The sequence below is a fragment of the Vanellus vanellus genome, assembly GCF_965231255.1.
Source record: "Vanellus vanellus genome assembly, chromosome: 2".
NCBI lineage: Eukaryota > Metazoa > Chordata > Aves > Charadriiformes > Charadriidae > Vanellus > Vanellus vanellus.
The window spans coordinates 161,752,083-161,767,412 of record NC_138906.1 but is presented as its reverse complement, the minus strand read 5'-3'; the positions used below and the strand labels follow the sequence as shown (position 1 = coordinate 161,767,412).

At 44.1% G+C, this 15,330-nt stretch overlaps 1 protein-coding gene across 4 annotated transcripts in view; it reads left to right on the top strand.

Moving 5' to 3' along the window:
- The window catches only part of NDRG1 (N-myc downstream regulated 1), a 61,475-nt gene that overhangs the window by 20,211 nt on the left and 25,934 nt on the right, over nt 1–15,330 (top strand). Inside the window, exons 1-2 of one of the 4 annotated variants that reach the window (XM_082499641.1) lie at nt 119–188; nt 13,952–14,030. In XM_082499641.1, coding sequence (XP_082355767.1) covers nt 13,968–14,030 — 63 coding nt within the window. In that variant the 5' untranslated portion in view covers nt 119–188; nt 13,952–13,967. Of the gene's footprint in view, nt 1–118; nt 189–1,390; nt 1,406–13,946; nt 14,031–15,330 lie in introns of those variants that run through there. The other 3 variants (XM_082499642.1, XM_082499640.1, XM_082499643.1) reach the window with 3 other exon arrangements.

Sequence of the window (15,330 nt, the reverse complement as noted above, 5' to 3'; positions counted from 1 at the left end):
GGAGCCCCGGAGCGGGTGGCGGCCCGCCCCGTGCTCCCGTCGGGGAGGCGGTGGCGGCGGCGGCGGCGGGCAGCGCCGCCCGGCGGGCGGGGCGCGGGCTATAAATCCGCCCCGCGACGGCGGGCGGGCGGCGGTCGGAGCGCGGCAGAGGCAACGGCGGCGGCGTAGGGAGAGCAGTACCGGTGCAGGTAAGAGAGGGTCCCTCCATCCACCTACCTACCTACCTACCTACCTACCTACCTACCTACCTACCTACCTACCGACCCACCCATCCATCCATCCATCCATCCATCTATCTACCTACCTACCTATCCATCTACCTACATATCCATCCACCCGTCCATGCACCCACCCAACCTTGTGGGCCTTGCAGCCCTTTTGAGGGTGCATCCTTACATCACCTCCTTGCTTTTTCTTTCTTCTTCTTTTTTTTTTTTTTTATTAATCACTAAATCCCTTTACCCCCCCTCCTTCCCAGTGGGGTTTGCTGGCTGCCGCTGGAGGAGCGGGTGACTCTTAGTGGGGTGGTGGCTGTGCTCTGATGGGAGGGAGCAGCAGATGGGACACCCCGAGCTGTACCTTGGCCCTTCTTGGTTTGGAGGCAGCTGCTGGCAGCAGTGGACTGGGCTGGGCTGGAAAACAGCTGCAAAATGAAGGCACATACTTTTCCTACGGAAGTTGACTACTGGTGCTTGTTGCGTGTGCCTCTCTGCTCTCACAGCTCTGCGTTGGATTTGGGGCAGAGGACAGACTTGACAGGTGTCCAGCCTTCACCAGTCAGTTGTTTCAGTGGAGTTATTGTCTTCATCTGTGATGATAGGCACAGTTTGTTGCCCGTGCTTCCAGGCGCTGCTCAGGTTCAGAGCACTTCATGGTGTTTGCAGTGGAGGCACAGCCACGTACTGGGTCTGATGAAATAAGTGATTTCACTTCTGCTAGGGAGGATGTTTTGGTTAACGCTTTCCATTGTGTTATGTTTTTCCTATGAAACATTTTCAAACTGTCGTTGCTCACTGTCTTACCACTTTTGTAAAGACCACACTGCCCGATTTTGCACCCCATCCCCAGAATAGGATTCCCTTTATGCTTCAGATAGAAATATTTACTAACTGTCTTATATAGACATTTTTCTCCTCAGTTGTCTGTTTAAATAGGAACTGTATTTTGAACCTAGAAAATGCAGTTGTAGTGGAATGGAAGAGGTCAAAGACAACCTGAAGCTTTCTGTCCAGATTCTCTGCAATGTGTTGCACCGTTTTGACTTCCTCTGGCTTTTTGTCAGCTTTTTTTTGTGTGTGTGTGTGTGTGTGTCCACGTGTGTCAAAGATATACAGCTGCTGAAAAACTCACTGTTGAGGGCGAGCAATGGAAATAGCCTGTAAACAGGAGCTGTCAAATGCTTCAGGTAAACATGTGAGAAGTCTGCCTTGCTGCTTTTAGTCTTGGTTATTTCAGGCATAACATCAAAACTTCATCCAGTGGCATTAAGCTGGGAATGTTTTTTTTTGTTTGGTTGTTTGTTTTTAAATTTTGTGCTCTTTTAACCAGAGTGTAACGTAGTTTGACATAGAATGACTGTGTTTTTATCCCAAGTACTTGCATAAACAGCAGGCAGCTAATGCTGTACGATGGCCTGTGCACAGCAAGAATTTAATGACTGCGGATGAAATGGTAAAACTCAGGAGTAGGTGCAGCAAAAATAAAGTGTTCCTTAAAGGTTTGTAGAGTTCCCAGAGTACTAATAAGCTGCGTGCCCTTGAAGAAGAATAATGCATGAATGTGTTCAGGAGGAACTTGTGTGTGTTTTGACAAGGAAAATACAGATGCAGTGGAAACAGGTTTAATGTAGTAATGAGAGAGTCCTTAGGGTGTGTATGGTTTGTGCACCTAATATTTTTTGGTGTAAACTGAACAGATGCCATGGCATAACGGTTTGGGGAACTGGAGACCGCAACTTCTGAATCTGCTCTTCAATTCAGCAGATAGTTGAATGGGCTGGATTTCAACTTTGAAAACTTTGAACCAAAATTTCTACGATCAGTGAACTGAGAGGTGAACTCATCCCCTTGAGAATGGGCAATCTGCAGAAGTAGCTGGCCTTGAACCAGGCTGGGGGAGAGGGGTCTAGAAGATCTTGACAAGCTGGGGTTTTCATTTGTTTCCCCGAGGAAAAAGGATTTGTGTACTGATTCCTTACATTCATTGGCCACTTCACCCAAGGTGACAGCAGGATAGAGATGTCAAAGTGTCAGGTGTCCACAGAATTTGGCAATAGCCAAAGAAGTGTCACCCACTGCTGAGGGAGGGCTGCCATATGTGCCTGCCTGTGTTTGGGAACCAGCGTCTGCACCACCAAAAAACAGACTCTCTAAGTTTTTCTGTTTCTCCCCTGCACAATGGCTTTTTTTGTTCTTGCCAAAATAAAAGGGAATGCTAAAACTGTGACAGATCATCTGGGTAGATTGTATGAATGCTCAGTGGCATTTTCTTTAGTCCAGCGGGAGATACTCTGCTCTTTGAATATTCCTTTTTGCGGTACAACAGTTACATGGGGAGATCACAGTGCATCTTTGGGAAACACATCGGCATGGGAACCTGCTCCTTAAAAATAGTTATAAGGCAGTTGAGAAATTTGCCCTTGTAGTTCAGGTGGGATTAGCAGTGAACTGTTGTGAGAAAAATTCTTTCATTCAGATTTTTAAACCTAAGTGATTAATTTGTTTGACTGAAGTGCAGCATGCATCTTCTCATGACCAGCTTGAGGGATTTTGGCAAACTTCTAACTTCCCATAGAAAATGCTGTTTTTTCATTTAACCTCATCAGAGCCTGAGAATCTGTTGCACAAAACATGGAGCATATATGTAATAAGACATTTCCTGCTTTTATTGTCTCAAAATAGACAAAGAGTGAAAGAAAAGATACAGGGGGGGGGTGAAACTGGCTTGAAGCGCTTCAGAATGAAGACAACTAGAAATGGTGAAACTGTCAAAAATAATACAAATTCTAATTGTGGTGGATCAGCAATGCCTACATCATGCGTCCAGCCCCTTTGCTGTCAGGGGAGAGCACAGCCTGGGAAAGCGATGGTCTGAATCAGTTCAGTCCCAGCAGTGCGCAGCAAGAGGGACTTTCTCTAGTTGCTCTGGTTTGACCGCCTGAAAGGAAAAAATCTTCCGAAACCCAGGAGGTGCAACTGCTTAATATTAATAGGGATGAAATGCTGGTCCTTTAGACAAAGTATGACTTCCAGCTGGCAGTTTGTTTACATCCAACTTCCGCGTTGTGTCACGGCACCTGGAAATCTCAGGCAGAAGTACAGAAAAGCCCACTTTGTCCTGTCGTTGTTGCGCTAAATAAATGGTGGTGTATGCAGACTGCCCTTTAGCTACATCTTTTAGGTGTAAATTTGTAAGCTGACCTAACGTGAGCTGGTGCTGCCCCTGCAGCCTTCTCGGTGAAGAGCTTTCCGGGACTGTGGCGTGGGGAGCGGATCTCCAGCTGTCGGCGGGTCAGGGAAGCAATAGTTACCCCTCTGCCATCTGTCAAAAGCTCTGTCCCAAAAGTTGCAATTGAATTACTTTCCAGTCCTGGAAAGTCACAGGAGATAGTCTGAAGTTGTTTAAAAGGCTGAGAGTAAGGCAATCCCATTTGCAGGTTTGGTGGTGTGTGTTGCTACGGATGACTAAAATCTGGGTTAGGCCCCTTGGAAATCAATGGCCGTGAATATAATGGCTATTGAACTTGGTGTTTCTCGCCAGGGGTGGTGGGGGGTTCCTATCTGTGTCACTTCCAGAGCTCTGGGTGACTTCAGCGGGCACAGTCAGTGGGAGGTAATCCCTACTGTTAATTCCCTTTGGCCGCGGAGTTGGAGCGGCAGTAAGGAACCATTCAGAGCTTCGCCTGAATATGCGATCTTGTATCGTTAAAGTGTTATTATGACATAATTAAACTCAGTACTGAGCGTCCATGAGAATCAGTGCCATTATTCACCATTTAATCCAGCACAGCACGTGATCGGAGAGTAAAGCCTGCAATTATCCAAGTTTCAAACTCGAATGTGGACGCTGAGGGAGATGAGTTTAGTTTTACTTTTAGCTAAGGGCTGCGGCAGGATCAGGCCTGTTTTGTTTCCCAGCTGGCATGAGAGTGTTGTCTTTGGATAATGCCCAGCGGTTTGTTGTCAAATGGGATGTTCTCCATGCAGAGGTGCTCCGCTTGCTGATGCACAGCTGGACTGCCCGTGCTGATGAAATTTTCCACAGCTGTATCTGTTTGTACAAAGCAGGATGTATGTCAATTCTACTGCTCTTATTTTGTGTGGCTGATCACGTTTCCTATGTTTCTTTTGGGTTTTGCACTACTTCCTTTCAGTTAATTGTCACAATTTTAATATATCTTTTTCATCTGTCAGTGAGTTTTTTTTCTCTTTATAGCTGGAAGTTGGTCAATGCAGATCTTCCTTTTCAAGCCCTGTTTTTAAAACTGGATATTCACTACTTTTCCAAGCTTTTAACTGGCTGCTTCCTGTCTGAACTAAGTATAGCTTCAAAAGTACAGCTCTTTCAGCTTATTTTCTACCATGGATGTGTAAGGTCAGTCTGCTAGTACTGTATGGGTGATGCAAAAGTTGATGCAAAAAGCAAACCTTAGGACCTAGTGCTGCATGAAAACGTAACAGACTGTAAACCAAATCTTTCCATGTGCTTTCAACCATCCCTTGGTTTTTGTGCGTGTGTTCTTTTTTCTGTCCTTGCCATTTCACCACTCTTCCAACTTGACTTCCTTAAGAAATTCTGATTTTTTAGGAAGCAAAAAGTAAGTGACAAGGTTCTTAACCTGTAATGCCCCTAACGAAGACGCTGTAGGTGGAGGCACTGGCACTCAGAGCAAAAGAGTGGCGATATATTTTATTTACGTGTGTGTGTTTATTGGTGGGCATAAGGTGAAATGGAAAAGTAATCATCAAAGTAGAACCCAGCTTTTGAAGGAAACCTTATTTGTGAGCAGACGTCCAGATGGGAAATGCACCACTAGAGGAAGGAAGGATTGCTCTTGCTGTGGGTTTTTGGGTTGCTTCCTTCAGGAAGCTCGTGTGTACCTTGTCAAACTAATGATGTCATTTTCCTGCTGCTATAGTTCCAGAGTGCTCTAAACACACTTTCTACGTATTGTATGTAGCATATCCCTGCTACAATTTTAAGATGTATATGTGTCCTTGAACAAAGTTGCGACATAGTGGGTTCTGTGACTGTTCTATGAAGTAGATGCACTGCAGAGTTTTATGACGACCCTTTATATTGTTGCAAATTCAAAATACTCTTCCTGTCCCTAGATGATTCAATTTAACAGCGTCACATATTTTTTCCCATGTGAAACATACTGAATTTTATGAAGTTGTGTATAAAATCCCAATCTTATATAAAAACTTGGGCATGCATCACTCCAACACTTTTTGTAAATGAAACCTGGAAAGTGATAGCTTTAAGTTCTCTCTGCGTGATATAACAGATGGATGGGTAAAGTTTTGAAAAAAGTCAGCTGATGAAGAATTGCTTTTTGCCCACTTTGGAGGATTTTGAAAGGCCTTATTTTGAGAAGCAAAGAGTATTCTGGAACTGAATAGTGCTGACTTGGACACTCCCTCACCAGTCCCATCTGTTGTGATATAGGCAGGAGTGTGCTCAGGCCTTGGGAAGATCTTATTGTATCTCTAGGTGCTGAAGCTTGCAGGCAAGAGATGACTGTTACCCAAATCTAGTCCTGAGTAGCTCAGCATGTGCAAATTTGGGTAATTTTATAATGGGTCTTTCTTGGGAAGACTGAAAGAATTGTCCGTCACACAATGGCCGTTTGTGCAAAGTTTGAGTCCAGATTAAGATCTAGAATGCTAAAGTTCATCCTAGAAAAGGGGACTGGGAGCTCACAGTAGCAAAATAATATCCATAAATTATACTTTCCTCCTCAAAAAACAAACAAAAACCCTCTGACACTTGTCATGGAAAACTTCAGCCCAGACATTTTGGCAAGGGTTATAAAGAGAACTTGTAACAGCAATGAGCAAGCAATTTTAATAGCTGGTAGAACAAGTTGTGTATGTACTCAGAAACTGTAATCCATATAGTATGTCCTGATGAATAAATGGAAATTAAGATACATCGTCAACCTTAGCTGGGATATTTTGTAACTTAAGTACTGCTCTTTGTGACATCAACTTAAAAATGGAAAATATAAAAAAAGAAACAACTGTGTACTTGCAAGGGTGCAACCTAGAGAGCCAGATAACATTCCTCATCTCGGAGTATAGTACAAGCCTGTCCCTTCGGGAATAATCTCAGTATGGCTTTCCCTCTAACTTGCAGAGAGCCACCCACTTTTTGAAGCAGTTGCAGCTGGGCAGAAGCTATGACCTATTAAAGCATGGCAGATTGGGAATAGGAGGGGGTGGGGAGCGTGGCCTGACACTGGTGAGCTGCAGGAACAATAGCTTGTTTCTTGTCTGTTTAGACTGCAATCTTTGTGGCAGAAGCCGTCTCTTCCATGTTATGAAATACTTAACGCATCTTTGCAGTATTCATTATTTAATCTGTCCCCAAAGCCCAGCCTGGCAGCTAGGTGCAAGCCAGGTGTCAGGATCTGTACCAATGCATCGCCTTTAATCTTTGCTTAAGACCTTTATGTTTGCGGTCACTCGAAGGAGGCGTGGGACCGATGCAGAGAAGGATGTTGGGAGGATGCTGGGAGGGTGCTGGGGCAGCGGAAGGGGACAGGCTGGCTCGGTGGGGTAAGGGGAGGAAGCCTGGGAAGGCAGCTGATTGCTCCTCACTCTTACCACACTGCGGTGCTGCCACCCACAGCCTGGAGTCATTTAAAGCTGAAGGACAATATTGGCAGCAGTACAAATGGGCATCATGTGTTTCCAAGTAAACTTAGGCTGCCACTTGGATGGAGCATTTCTGACAAAAGCCCTGGGTTCCCCTACCCTCATGCCCTGCAAGGACTGTTTGCAGCCAGGTCGGCAGTGAGCGGTGGCTGCTTGAGGAGGGACGTTGGGATGACGGCACTATTAGTGACCTGGCAGTCACTAATATTTTTAATCTCTTTAAAGAAACTTTGCATTATTGGAGATAACCACTTTTCACGCAGGTATGACCAGAAGCAGTTTCAGGTGCCAGATGCTAAAGAAACCTGAATTTTGGAGAACCTCATTAGGGTTTGTAATCCGAATCCTTGTGGAGTTGTGATATTACTGTGTAGGTAGCGTTAGGGTTTGCTACAACAGGAAACAAGCCCAAAGGCACTGCAAGATGCCCATTTCCCTGCCAGCTAGGAGTAGAATAGCTGCTCATTATATTGCCGGGGGAGACAACGGGGATGTCCAGCATAGGGGAGATGGGGACAACAGGCGTGTCCTTTGGCTAGTACACCAACCCTTCCCACAGCCAGTTTCTACTCCCGTGAAGCATGGGAGGACCCTGAGCTTTCCAAGGAACATTCCTCATTGCATCCCACAGCGAGAGGATTGTGCAAGCCGCGTTGCAACAGTGTTCTTGCTCAACATCTGCGGAGTAGACAGAAGGGTTGCTCCCAGCTCACTTTGTTTTGATGCTACTATCAATGTGCAGCTGCCTTCTGCGTGTGAAGAATAACCAGCCCCTGGTCTGAGGAACTGGCAGTTTAAAGGCTGTGTCTGAACCTGGAGCGATTGCAGCTGAACAGCTCTGCACCCGTACAGGCACCGGCACCAGTTGCACAAGCGAAAAACAGCCAGAAAAAAGGGACTGGAGACGAGCCCGGAGGTCTTGCCTTTCTAACTGCACGGGTATGCCGGAGCTGCAGCTGTGGGAGATGCTGCGGACCCTCTCCTGGGCATTCTTCGGGGGAGCCCAGCGGGATCAGCCACTGGCTCTGTCCTCGCAGCCCTCTCTGTGTGGCTTCTCCCGGCTCTTACTTGGCACAGGGCTCAAGTTCTTGGCTGAAACGTTTCGGTTTCCTAATCAGATTGATTAGCATGTAGCATAAGTCTAAACTTAAAAATTACTAAAACTTTAAGCCCTTCTTGTTTTTTGGCTTTGAAAATCACTGTTACATTATGCTCCTAAAAACCCCTTATTTTTTTTCCTGGACACCAGCCTGAGCTCTTATTTTCAACTAGAGCCTTCGCTAAAGCGTGCTGGTGGAGTAGCTGACAAAGGGGTTGAAAAGGAAATAAAAGCAAATTGGTTAGAAATAAACAAAAATAATTAAATGGAGTATTGGCAGTGTGGTGTTCTTGAGAGGTCTGGGTGATGGCAATTCACGGGACGTCTGTGGACTGGAGGCCACCAAGCAGTGTAGTTGTTTCAGTTCCCTGGTATAATGTAATGCTTTGATTCTTGACCTTTTCTTATTTGAAACTTCAAGTTATTCAAGGGTTACACTTCCAGGCTTTCTTTGTGTCAAGTTACTGACTTTTAGTTGCAAATTGAGATAGTCACGTATAACCAGAATCTAAGGAAACCCAGAGAGTCCCAATCAGTTGTGTGTCTTCAGCTTTTGACACTTGCTGCTCAAACTGTTTAGTTAGACGCTACTTATCTCTCAAAAGTAATCTGTGGTGTTTTGTTTTGGGTTTTTTTTTTTGTTGTTGTTTTTTTTTTTTTTTTTAAGGGGAGGAACCTCTTTTAAAACCTCTTTCTTGATTTATCATTTGGAACCAAGTCAGAAAAAATCAGTGACTCGGTACACAAAGGACCTCGTGACACCAGTGCCTGTAACAAAGAGTAGCTTAAACAGGGCATGGTGTGGGCAGATGCTTATGCATGAACTGGTTTGGATGCTTGCAAGATGAATAGTTTTTAAATGAATCACAAACAGGAAGATTAGATTGTCAAGTTTATTATAAAACATCTGAAATGTAAACTGCACTTAATGAGACCGCGCATTGTGGACCATAACCATACATGGGTGCTATTAACTGCTGTCCACTTGTTTCTGTTTAGGGGAGACAATTTTTCGCAAGCTGCTCTCCAGTTTACAGTAACCATCATTTTTTATTTTAGGGCCAGTTAGACTAGTTTACATTATTTACTGTTAATGACTGGAAGAGGTCTTACTAACCGCATGTCAGGCTCAAGTGCTGTTTGAGCGTCACAGTAACTTTCCTTGCTTCACCATCAGAGGCCTGAGCTGCTTGGTTGTTTTTCTGACCTGGAACTAACGGGGATCTTTGCTTCTGCAGAGCTCTGACGACATCTTGGCTCTCTCCATCCTTGCCTCATCCGTGCTTTAATAGTGCTTTGAGCTGCTGCTCAAAGCCTCAAATTGCCACCTACCAAATTGCCTTCCTACCTGCTCTGATGCCTGACCTCTGAAGACACTTGTGGCTTTCGAGGGATAAAGCGCAGAGCGATGTGGCTGGCTTGGAAACACCTCCCACGTGTGACCCTGGCGCCTGTCTTGTATGGTCCCACTCCAGAGAGCAACACCAGTGCTTGGGAGTTGTGGCCATCAATGCCCATGGTCTTCTCCCTCCTCTCTTTGCCATTAGACACCCACGAGTATTTAATCCCACGTGTAAAGTGATTGCCGTCCCTCCTCCTTGCTTAGCCTGCAAAGATGGAAATGCCATCAGGTTGCTCTGGTGAGGTTACTCTTCTGCATATCCAATAGGAGAATGATCTCTGCTGCCAGCAATTAAAAAAAGCTGTTTTGAGGAAATTGCCTTCTTTATGAAACGCTCAGGCAGGAGTCTTTTCCTGTTCTTTGTTTTCCATGATAGCATGTAAATAAAAACCAGTTGGGTAGGAGGGCAGAGGTAAAACCTGTAGCCGTTCCCCCAGCCCTGCTTGGATGTGAGACCATCACACATTACGATGCACCCCGTGGCACAGACTGGGACAGCCGCATGTCTGTCTTCAGCAGAGTGAAGTTTGAAATGACAGACCTTTGAACTTCTTTCGCTGCTGTGCTTGGAATGAATTTGGTCACGTATATTAGGATTACCTAACGTTTGGTACTTGTGATTGCAACATCACTGGTGTTTGAGGATGGATGGCCTTATGTGTGGCTTCTTAGCTGTTTTGCACACTGTTGTGCAAAGCCAGGCTGCCCATCCGTCCTGTGTCCCCAGGAATGACTGTCCCTCCAGCGATGATGCTCTGAACCTTTAAGAGCAAAATAATCAGGCTCAGAAAAATGATTCCTGAACTACTACTGGCCTTGGTTTATGACACTCGCTCTGGTGGTTTTGGAGCAGTGCGTTTGTGCTGCTGGAATGGGTATAGAAAAGCATCTTTGAAGGAAATTAGTGAACACACTATTGCACAGATAACTTCACCCTTCCCCACTCCCCTCCTTGCTTCCTAGAGGCTGGTTTGGTCCCTTTCCTCCTAGTTGGCAATGGTAGGTATGTGATCATTTTTAAAACACTTCGCCAGCTGCAAAGGTGCCTTAAACCTTTATTTTTTTTCTTAGTCAGAAGTATGATTGTTTTAAAACTTAATCCTCTGAGCAGCAGTTGTAACCGATACCTGGGTGCACAGCAGTGGGTGTCCACTGGGTGGAGGTGGCTTGTCCTGGAGAGAACTCGGGACCTCTTAGCAGGCTGAATTGGCCCAGTGGAGTGAAAAAAAGTTGTTTTTCTCCAAGTTGGCAACTTTACACTACTGCTTGCAGATATAAATGATCTTTGTCTTTTGAAGACTTCTGTGAGGCAAGTGCTTTGAAATGTGTATAAAGGAATGTTTGTATGGTTATCTATTTAGGAGAGTTATGCAGTTAACATTAGCTTCGAGCTACCCTGTCACATAACGGGGGGGAGCACAAAGCACCGATTTAGAGATTGTAAAGTTTCTGCTGAACATGGGAGGTACAAAACCACTTCCCCAGCATCTTTCTCTTTGGAAAATACCATGTTTTTTTGCAGTGCTGTCAGATAGCGGGGCTTTGTTTGCCAGCTGTCGTGAACAAATAGCACGTTGTTGTGCCACCTTCTCACAAGGTTGTTTCTTGGTAGGAGTGTTTCAGGTATTCCTGATGCATTGAAGGAAACCCCAGAGCTTGGAAATGCCTGATCTGAAAACATTATGTGGCTGCAAGATCTGGTATCTTTCCAAAAACGAGAACTTGGTACACGTTGGGCTTTTGTTCAGCAGACTTTATGGCAGTCGTGTAATCTGCTGGTCAGCACTTCCTAGTGCTGGTTCTTTCGGAAACATAGAGCAACAACTTTGAACTATTATGAAAACAGGATTGTTTTTTAAGGCTATAAAAGGCATCCATCTTGTTCTTTTTGGCACAGGCTTTTTGGTCATTTGCAGTCGATGCTCTGAGTCCCTGAAAATCTGAAACTGCCCCGTGTAAACAACTTTCTTCCACAAACACTAGCTGTGGCTTTGTTCCTCGAGCCACTTCTTACTGGAAAACTGCAGGGGACCTGGCTTCTTACTTTCCTCCCCTATAGGCAAAACAGGGAAAAATCTCTTGCATTTTTAGTCCCTATTGCAGAATTAGGTGCAACATTAAGGTGCTATTTCTGTCTTAACAGAATTTGCTGAATTGGAAAAAAAAAAAAAAAAAAAAGACGTTTGAGTTAGGTGCAATTGCATGTAAATATTTTTGGCACCCAAATATTGCAGCAGCATTTATTTTCCCTCTCTGCCATGCACAATTGCTGACTCTGTAGGATGTCAGATTACATAGATGGCAGTAATTACAAAAACATGTAACACTATTTCTAAACTGTCACTTGCAGTTGCTTGAAATTTTGGCTAACTTGGATTTTTTTTGTGTGTTCATTATGATTAAAGTCTGTAACAGGCAAAACTTACTGGAAAACCTGGAGAAAAAGGCTGAATCAGAGTGACTGCCAGGGAATTAACTCTGTCTTGACTCTTCTGACTATTTAAGTATCTCCAGTGCCTCGCTGTAAATTTGGATTACAAGTTACTGGCAATGGGGTCAGTTTGTTCCTGTCCCCATCCCTCAAGTGGTGGGGTTAAATATTCATGAAGCATTTCTCCAAGCTTAAAATCCCCAGCCTAATTCTTTACCAAAAAATCCATCCAGTTGCATAGCTAGCAAGAAGAGTTCCTAAAATCTGAAGCTGTTTGCACGTGCATGGACACCAGTGATTTTTTTAAGCATTAACTTTCTTAATCAGTGTGTGCCACTTCATAGCTTCCTGCAACATCCAGACATCTTGCAAGCTTTCCCACTAGAGCATCTTTGCCCAGAATAAAGCGCATTGAGTTAACCTATGGGACCGATTAAAAATGATGCTGCCGGCTCCTGAATGCTCCTGTGGGCTTCACAGCCCTTCTTGAGCACCAGGTCATCTATGTAGACAGGGTTGATCGGCTTAAATCAGATTTAAGTCAGGAGGTGGGAAATCATGGTTTAAAGAAACAATTTAAATTTTGTTCCATAGTTTTATGCTTATCTTCAGGAGAATTATTAACAATTAAATGTTTGCAGTTACGCTTAGTCAATAATTCCTAAACATGTAAATAATTGATTTGTTTTATGGTTGTGTAGTTAATAAATTCCCAATTTTGTCCAAAGATGCCCAAAACCCACATGACGTGCATTCCTCCGGCAGACCAGAGGATACGTAACAAGCATACTTTGACTTTTGTATTTTTCATCTTGCGGTTAAAACAGTGTCAGTATCTCTTTTGAGAACTATTTCTGGTCGTTCATTAGAGCTTCGCAGGGAGCAGCCCTCTGCCTCTGGCACCTTATCTTTGTCAAGAGAATGAAAACATGCCGTTGTTCTTCTTTTTCACTCCCAGTTTGGCTGATACGGTGGCTGAACTGAGATGCCCATTGGTCCGAATGCAGAAGGCGCGCTGCGCCAGCAGCACAGCCTGCGGCTCCCTCCGCCCCGGCAGACACCTCTCCTGGGGTTCTAACGGGTGCTTTGGCACTTCGGCGTAAATTTTCTTCAGCGTTTAAGTTAAATGCAAGCCTTGGTAAAGATTTTTTGTAACCCCAGTTTTTTTTTTTTAAAAAAAAAACAGTTTAATTTTAAGATTAAACAGGTATCTGGCCAGTGGGGAAATGGGGCGGGAACCTGGGGTCTGCGTGCTCGGGGCGGCGTGACGGTGCTGGGGCTGGGGGTGCTGCTTAGCCAAAAGATTTCTGTGGGCAAGATACACTGGGCATCTTCCATCTGGCTCTACATAAATTGAGGGTGAAAAACAATTTCCTTGGCTTTGCAGTCCTTCAGGTTTGGCTGCATCCGTGTTCCCAGTTAAGCCTCCCACAGATGAGGGCTGGGTGTCGCGATGCCGGTCCTTTCCGAGAGCAGGAGACAGCAGTCTTGTTCCTTACTCTGACCATTTTGAAAACAGCGTTATTGTATACACATTGCTGGTGTCCGTTTAAAGAAGCGCTGGTTTTACTTGGTAGTTTTTATTTGTTCAGATCAAGGAAGGTGTTTCTGTCCCAAGAATGGAGCACACAAGGCTGAGAGTGAAGTGGTGCTATTGAGTGTCCAGTTCAGTTTTCTTACAGTAAAGATCTGGGGGATGGAGAGGGAGCCTTCATCAAAAAAAAAAAAAAATTAAAAAGAAGAAAAATAAATAAATTTCAGAGACAAGTATTCAAGCTAATTTCAGGAGAAGGTGGCTGTGCAGATTTGGTTACGCCGCCTTTTACCAGTGTCCATGGCTCTTTCTCCTGGTCCCTGCCCCCTTTCCTTCAGCGTTCTCCATTTTGAAGCTGCCAAACTTTTGTTTGATCTTGCAGCCTTAACATTTCTTTAATCTCGTATTGTGCAGGACTGTGTGTATAAATAAACCCGGGAGGCATTTTACAAGAGATTCACAACCTTCTTGCAAAGGTCTTTTAAACTATAACCTGAGGCAGTGGGTCACTGGTGGGGGTGTTGGGTGGAGCAGGATCTTTATTTGTTCCTGTATTTAATCTTCGATGCAAGCTGAGAACAAATCTTTCTTCTAATTTTTGCAGATATCAGCTACTGACCATGTCAACAGAGTTCCAGGATGCTCACCTTGCAGAGGTGAAACCTCTGGTGGAGAAGGAGGAGGTAATTATTTTAGAGCTTTTTAGTTCTTATGTGTTTTATTTCAGGGCTGCTGTTGGATTGGCCCATGTGTTCTTAGATTAATTCTAACATACAATATAGAAGAAACAACTAAGAGGAACTGGAGGTGCAATAAGAGAGTGGATTTTTTAATTATGCCAAACTGAACCCTAATTATTTGCTCTTTCACAGTCTTTGGTTTTACTTTTCTCTAGTGCTAATCTGGTGGTGGCATTTTTTGTTTTCTGAATAATGACAGCTCTCTGTGTCTTCGGCTGTTTTGGATGGTGTCGATTGAGCAATCTCATATAGATCCATCTATACCTATGGACTTATCAGTGTGGAGTTATAAACTTTCTTCTGTTAGCTGCCTTTTAAGAAGGCACAGAGAGAGGCTTTACTTTTCCTCCAGGCATGTCTGAGTCCGGAGGTGCGACTCTGCCCCATCTCATCCTCTCTGGTAGCATTGAGCTGTGAGTTGAAGCCAAACTGCTCCCGGGTCTGCAGCCGACTGAGTGTTCACAAGCCGCAGCCATTCCTCTGGGGTTGCAGCATTTTTTTTTTTTATGCTTAACCCTGTTGTACTTCTTTCCATTTGTTCTTGCACCATTTTTCTCCAAAAATCTGCCCACAGTGTCTGACTTCGGTGGCTGTTTGACTCTGTTCGATGATAGCAACACTCTGTGCTTTAGTATGTTCATGGCAAATAATTCACTCCAATATGTGAAGGAACCTCTCAGCTTTTTTCTTGAACCAAAACTAAGATTTTTTCTTTTGTTCCCAAAGATTGTAATTCTTGACAATGATGTATATAAACGTGTTGGGTTTTTTCTGTTGTTTTTACGCTAGAACTATCCATTGCTCTATCTGCTGCTTTCTTTTTTATTCCCTCTTTTGCGTAAACACTTCAGAAAATGATTTCCACTTGTGACTGCAGTGAAATGGCTAGAGAAACTTTAAACACAGCTCCTCTGCCAAGGACATTGCATGAAAGCAGAGCTTGTTTGGATACCAGTGAATGCAGCACTCAAACTTTTCAGAAACTAAGATGCCTTTTTAATGCCAATATTGTTCAGTTCTCTTGCAAAGTGAAGCAAATACTAAGCAGAAGTCCTATGGGTACTGAAATACCTTTGCTTCAAAGTTCAGAAATATCTTAAAACATTGATTAACTTTCTGGGTTTCTGTAGCACGCAGATCAAAATTGGTATCTTGACAATTATATGTCTATATATCTATGTCAATTATATATATAATTAAACCTATATGCTTTTATTCATGATGTTAACTTAAGCTTTGTCTG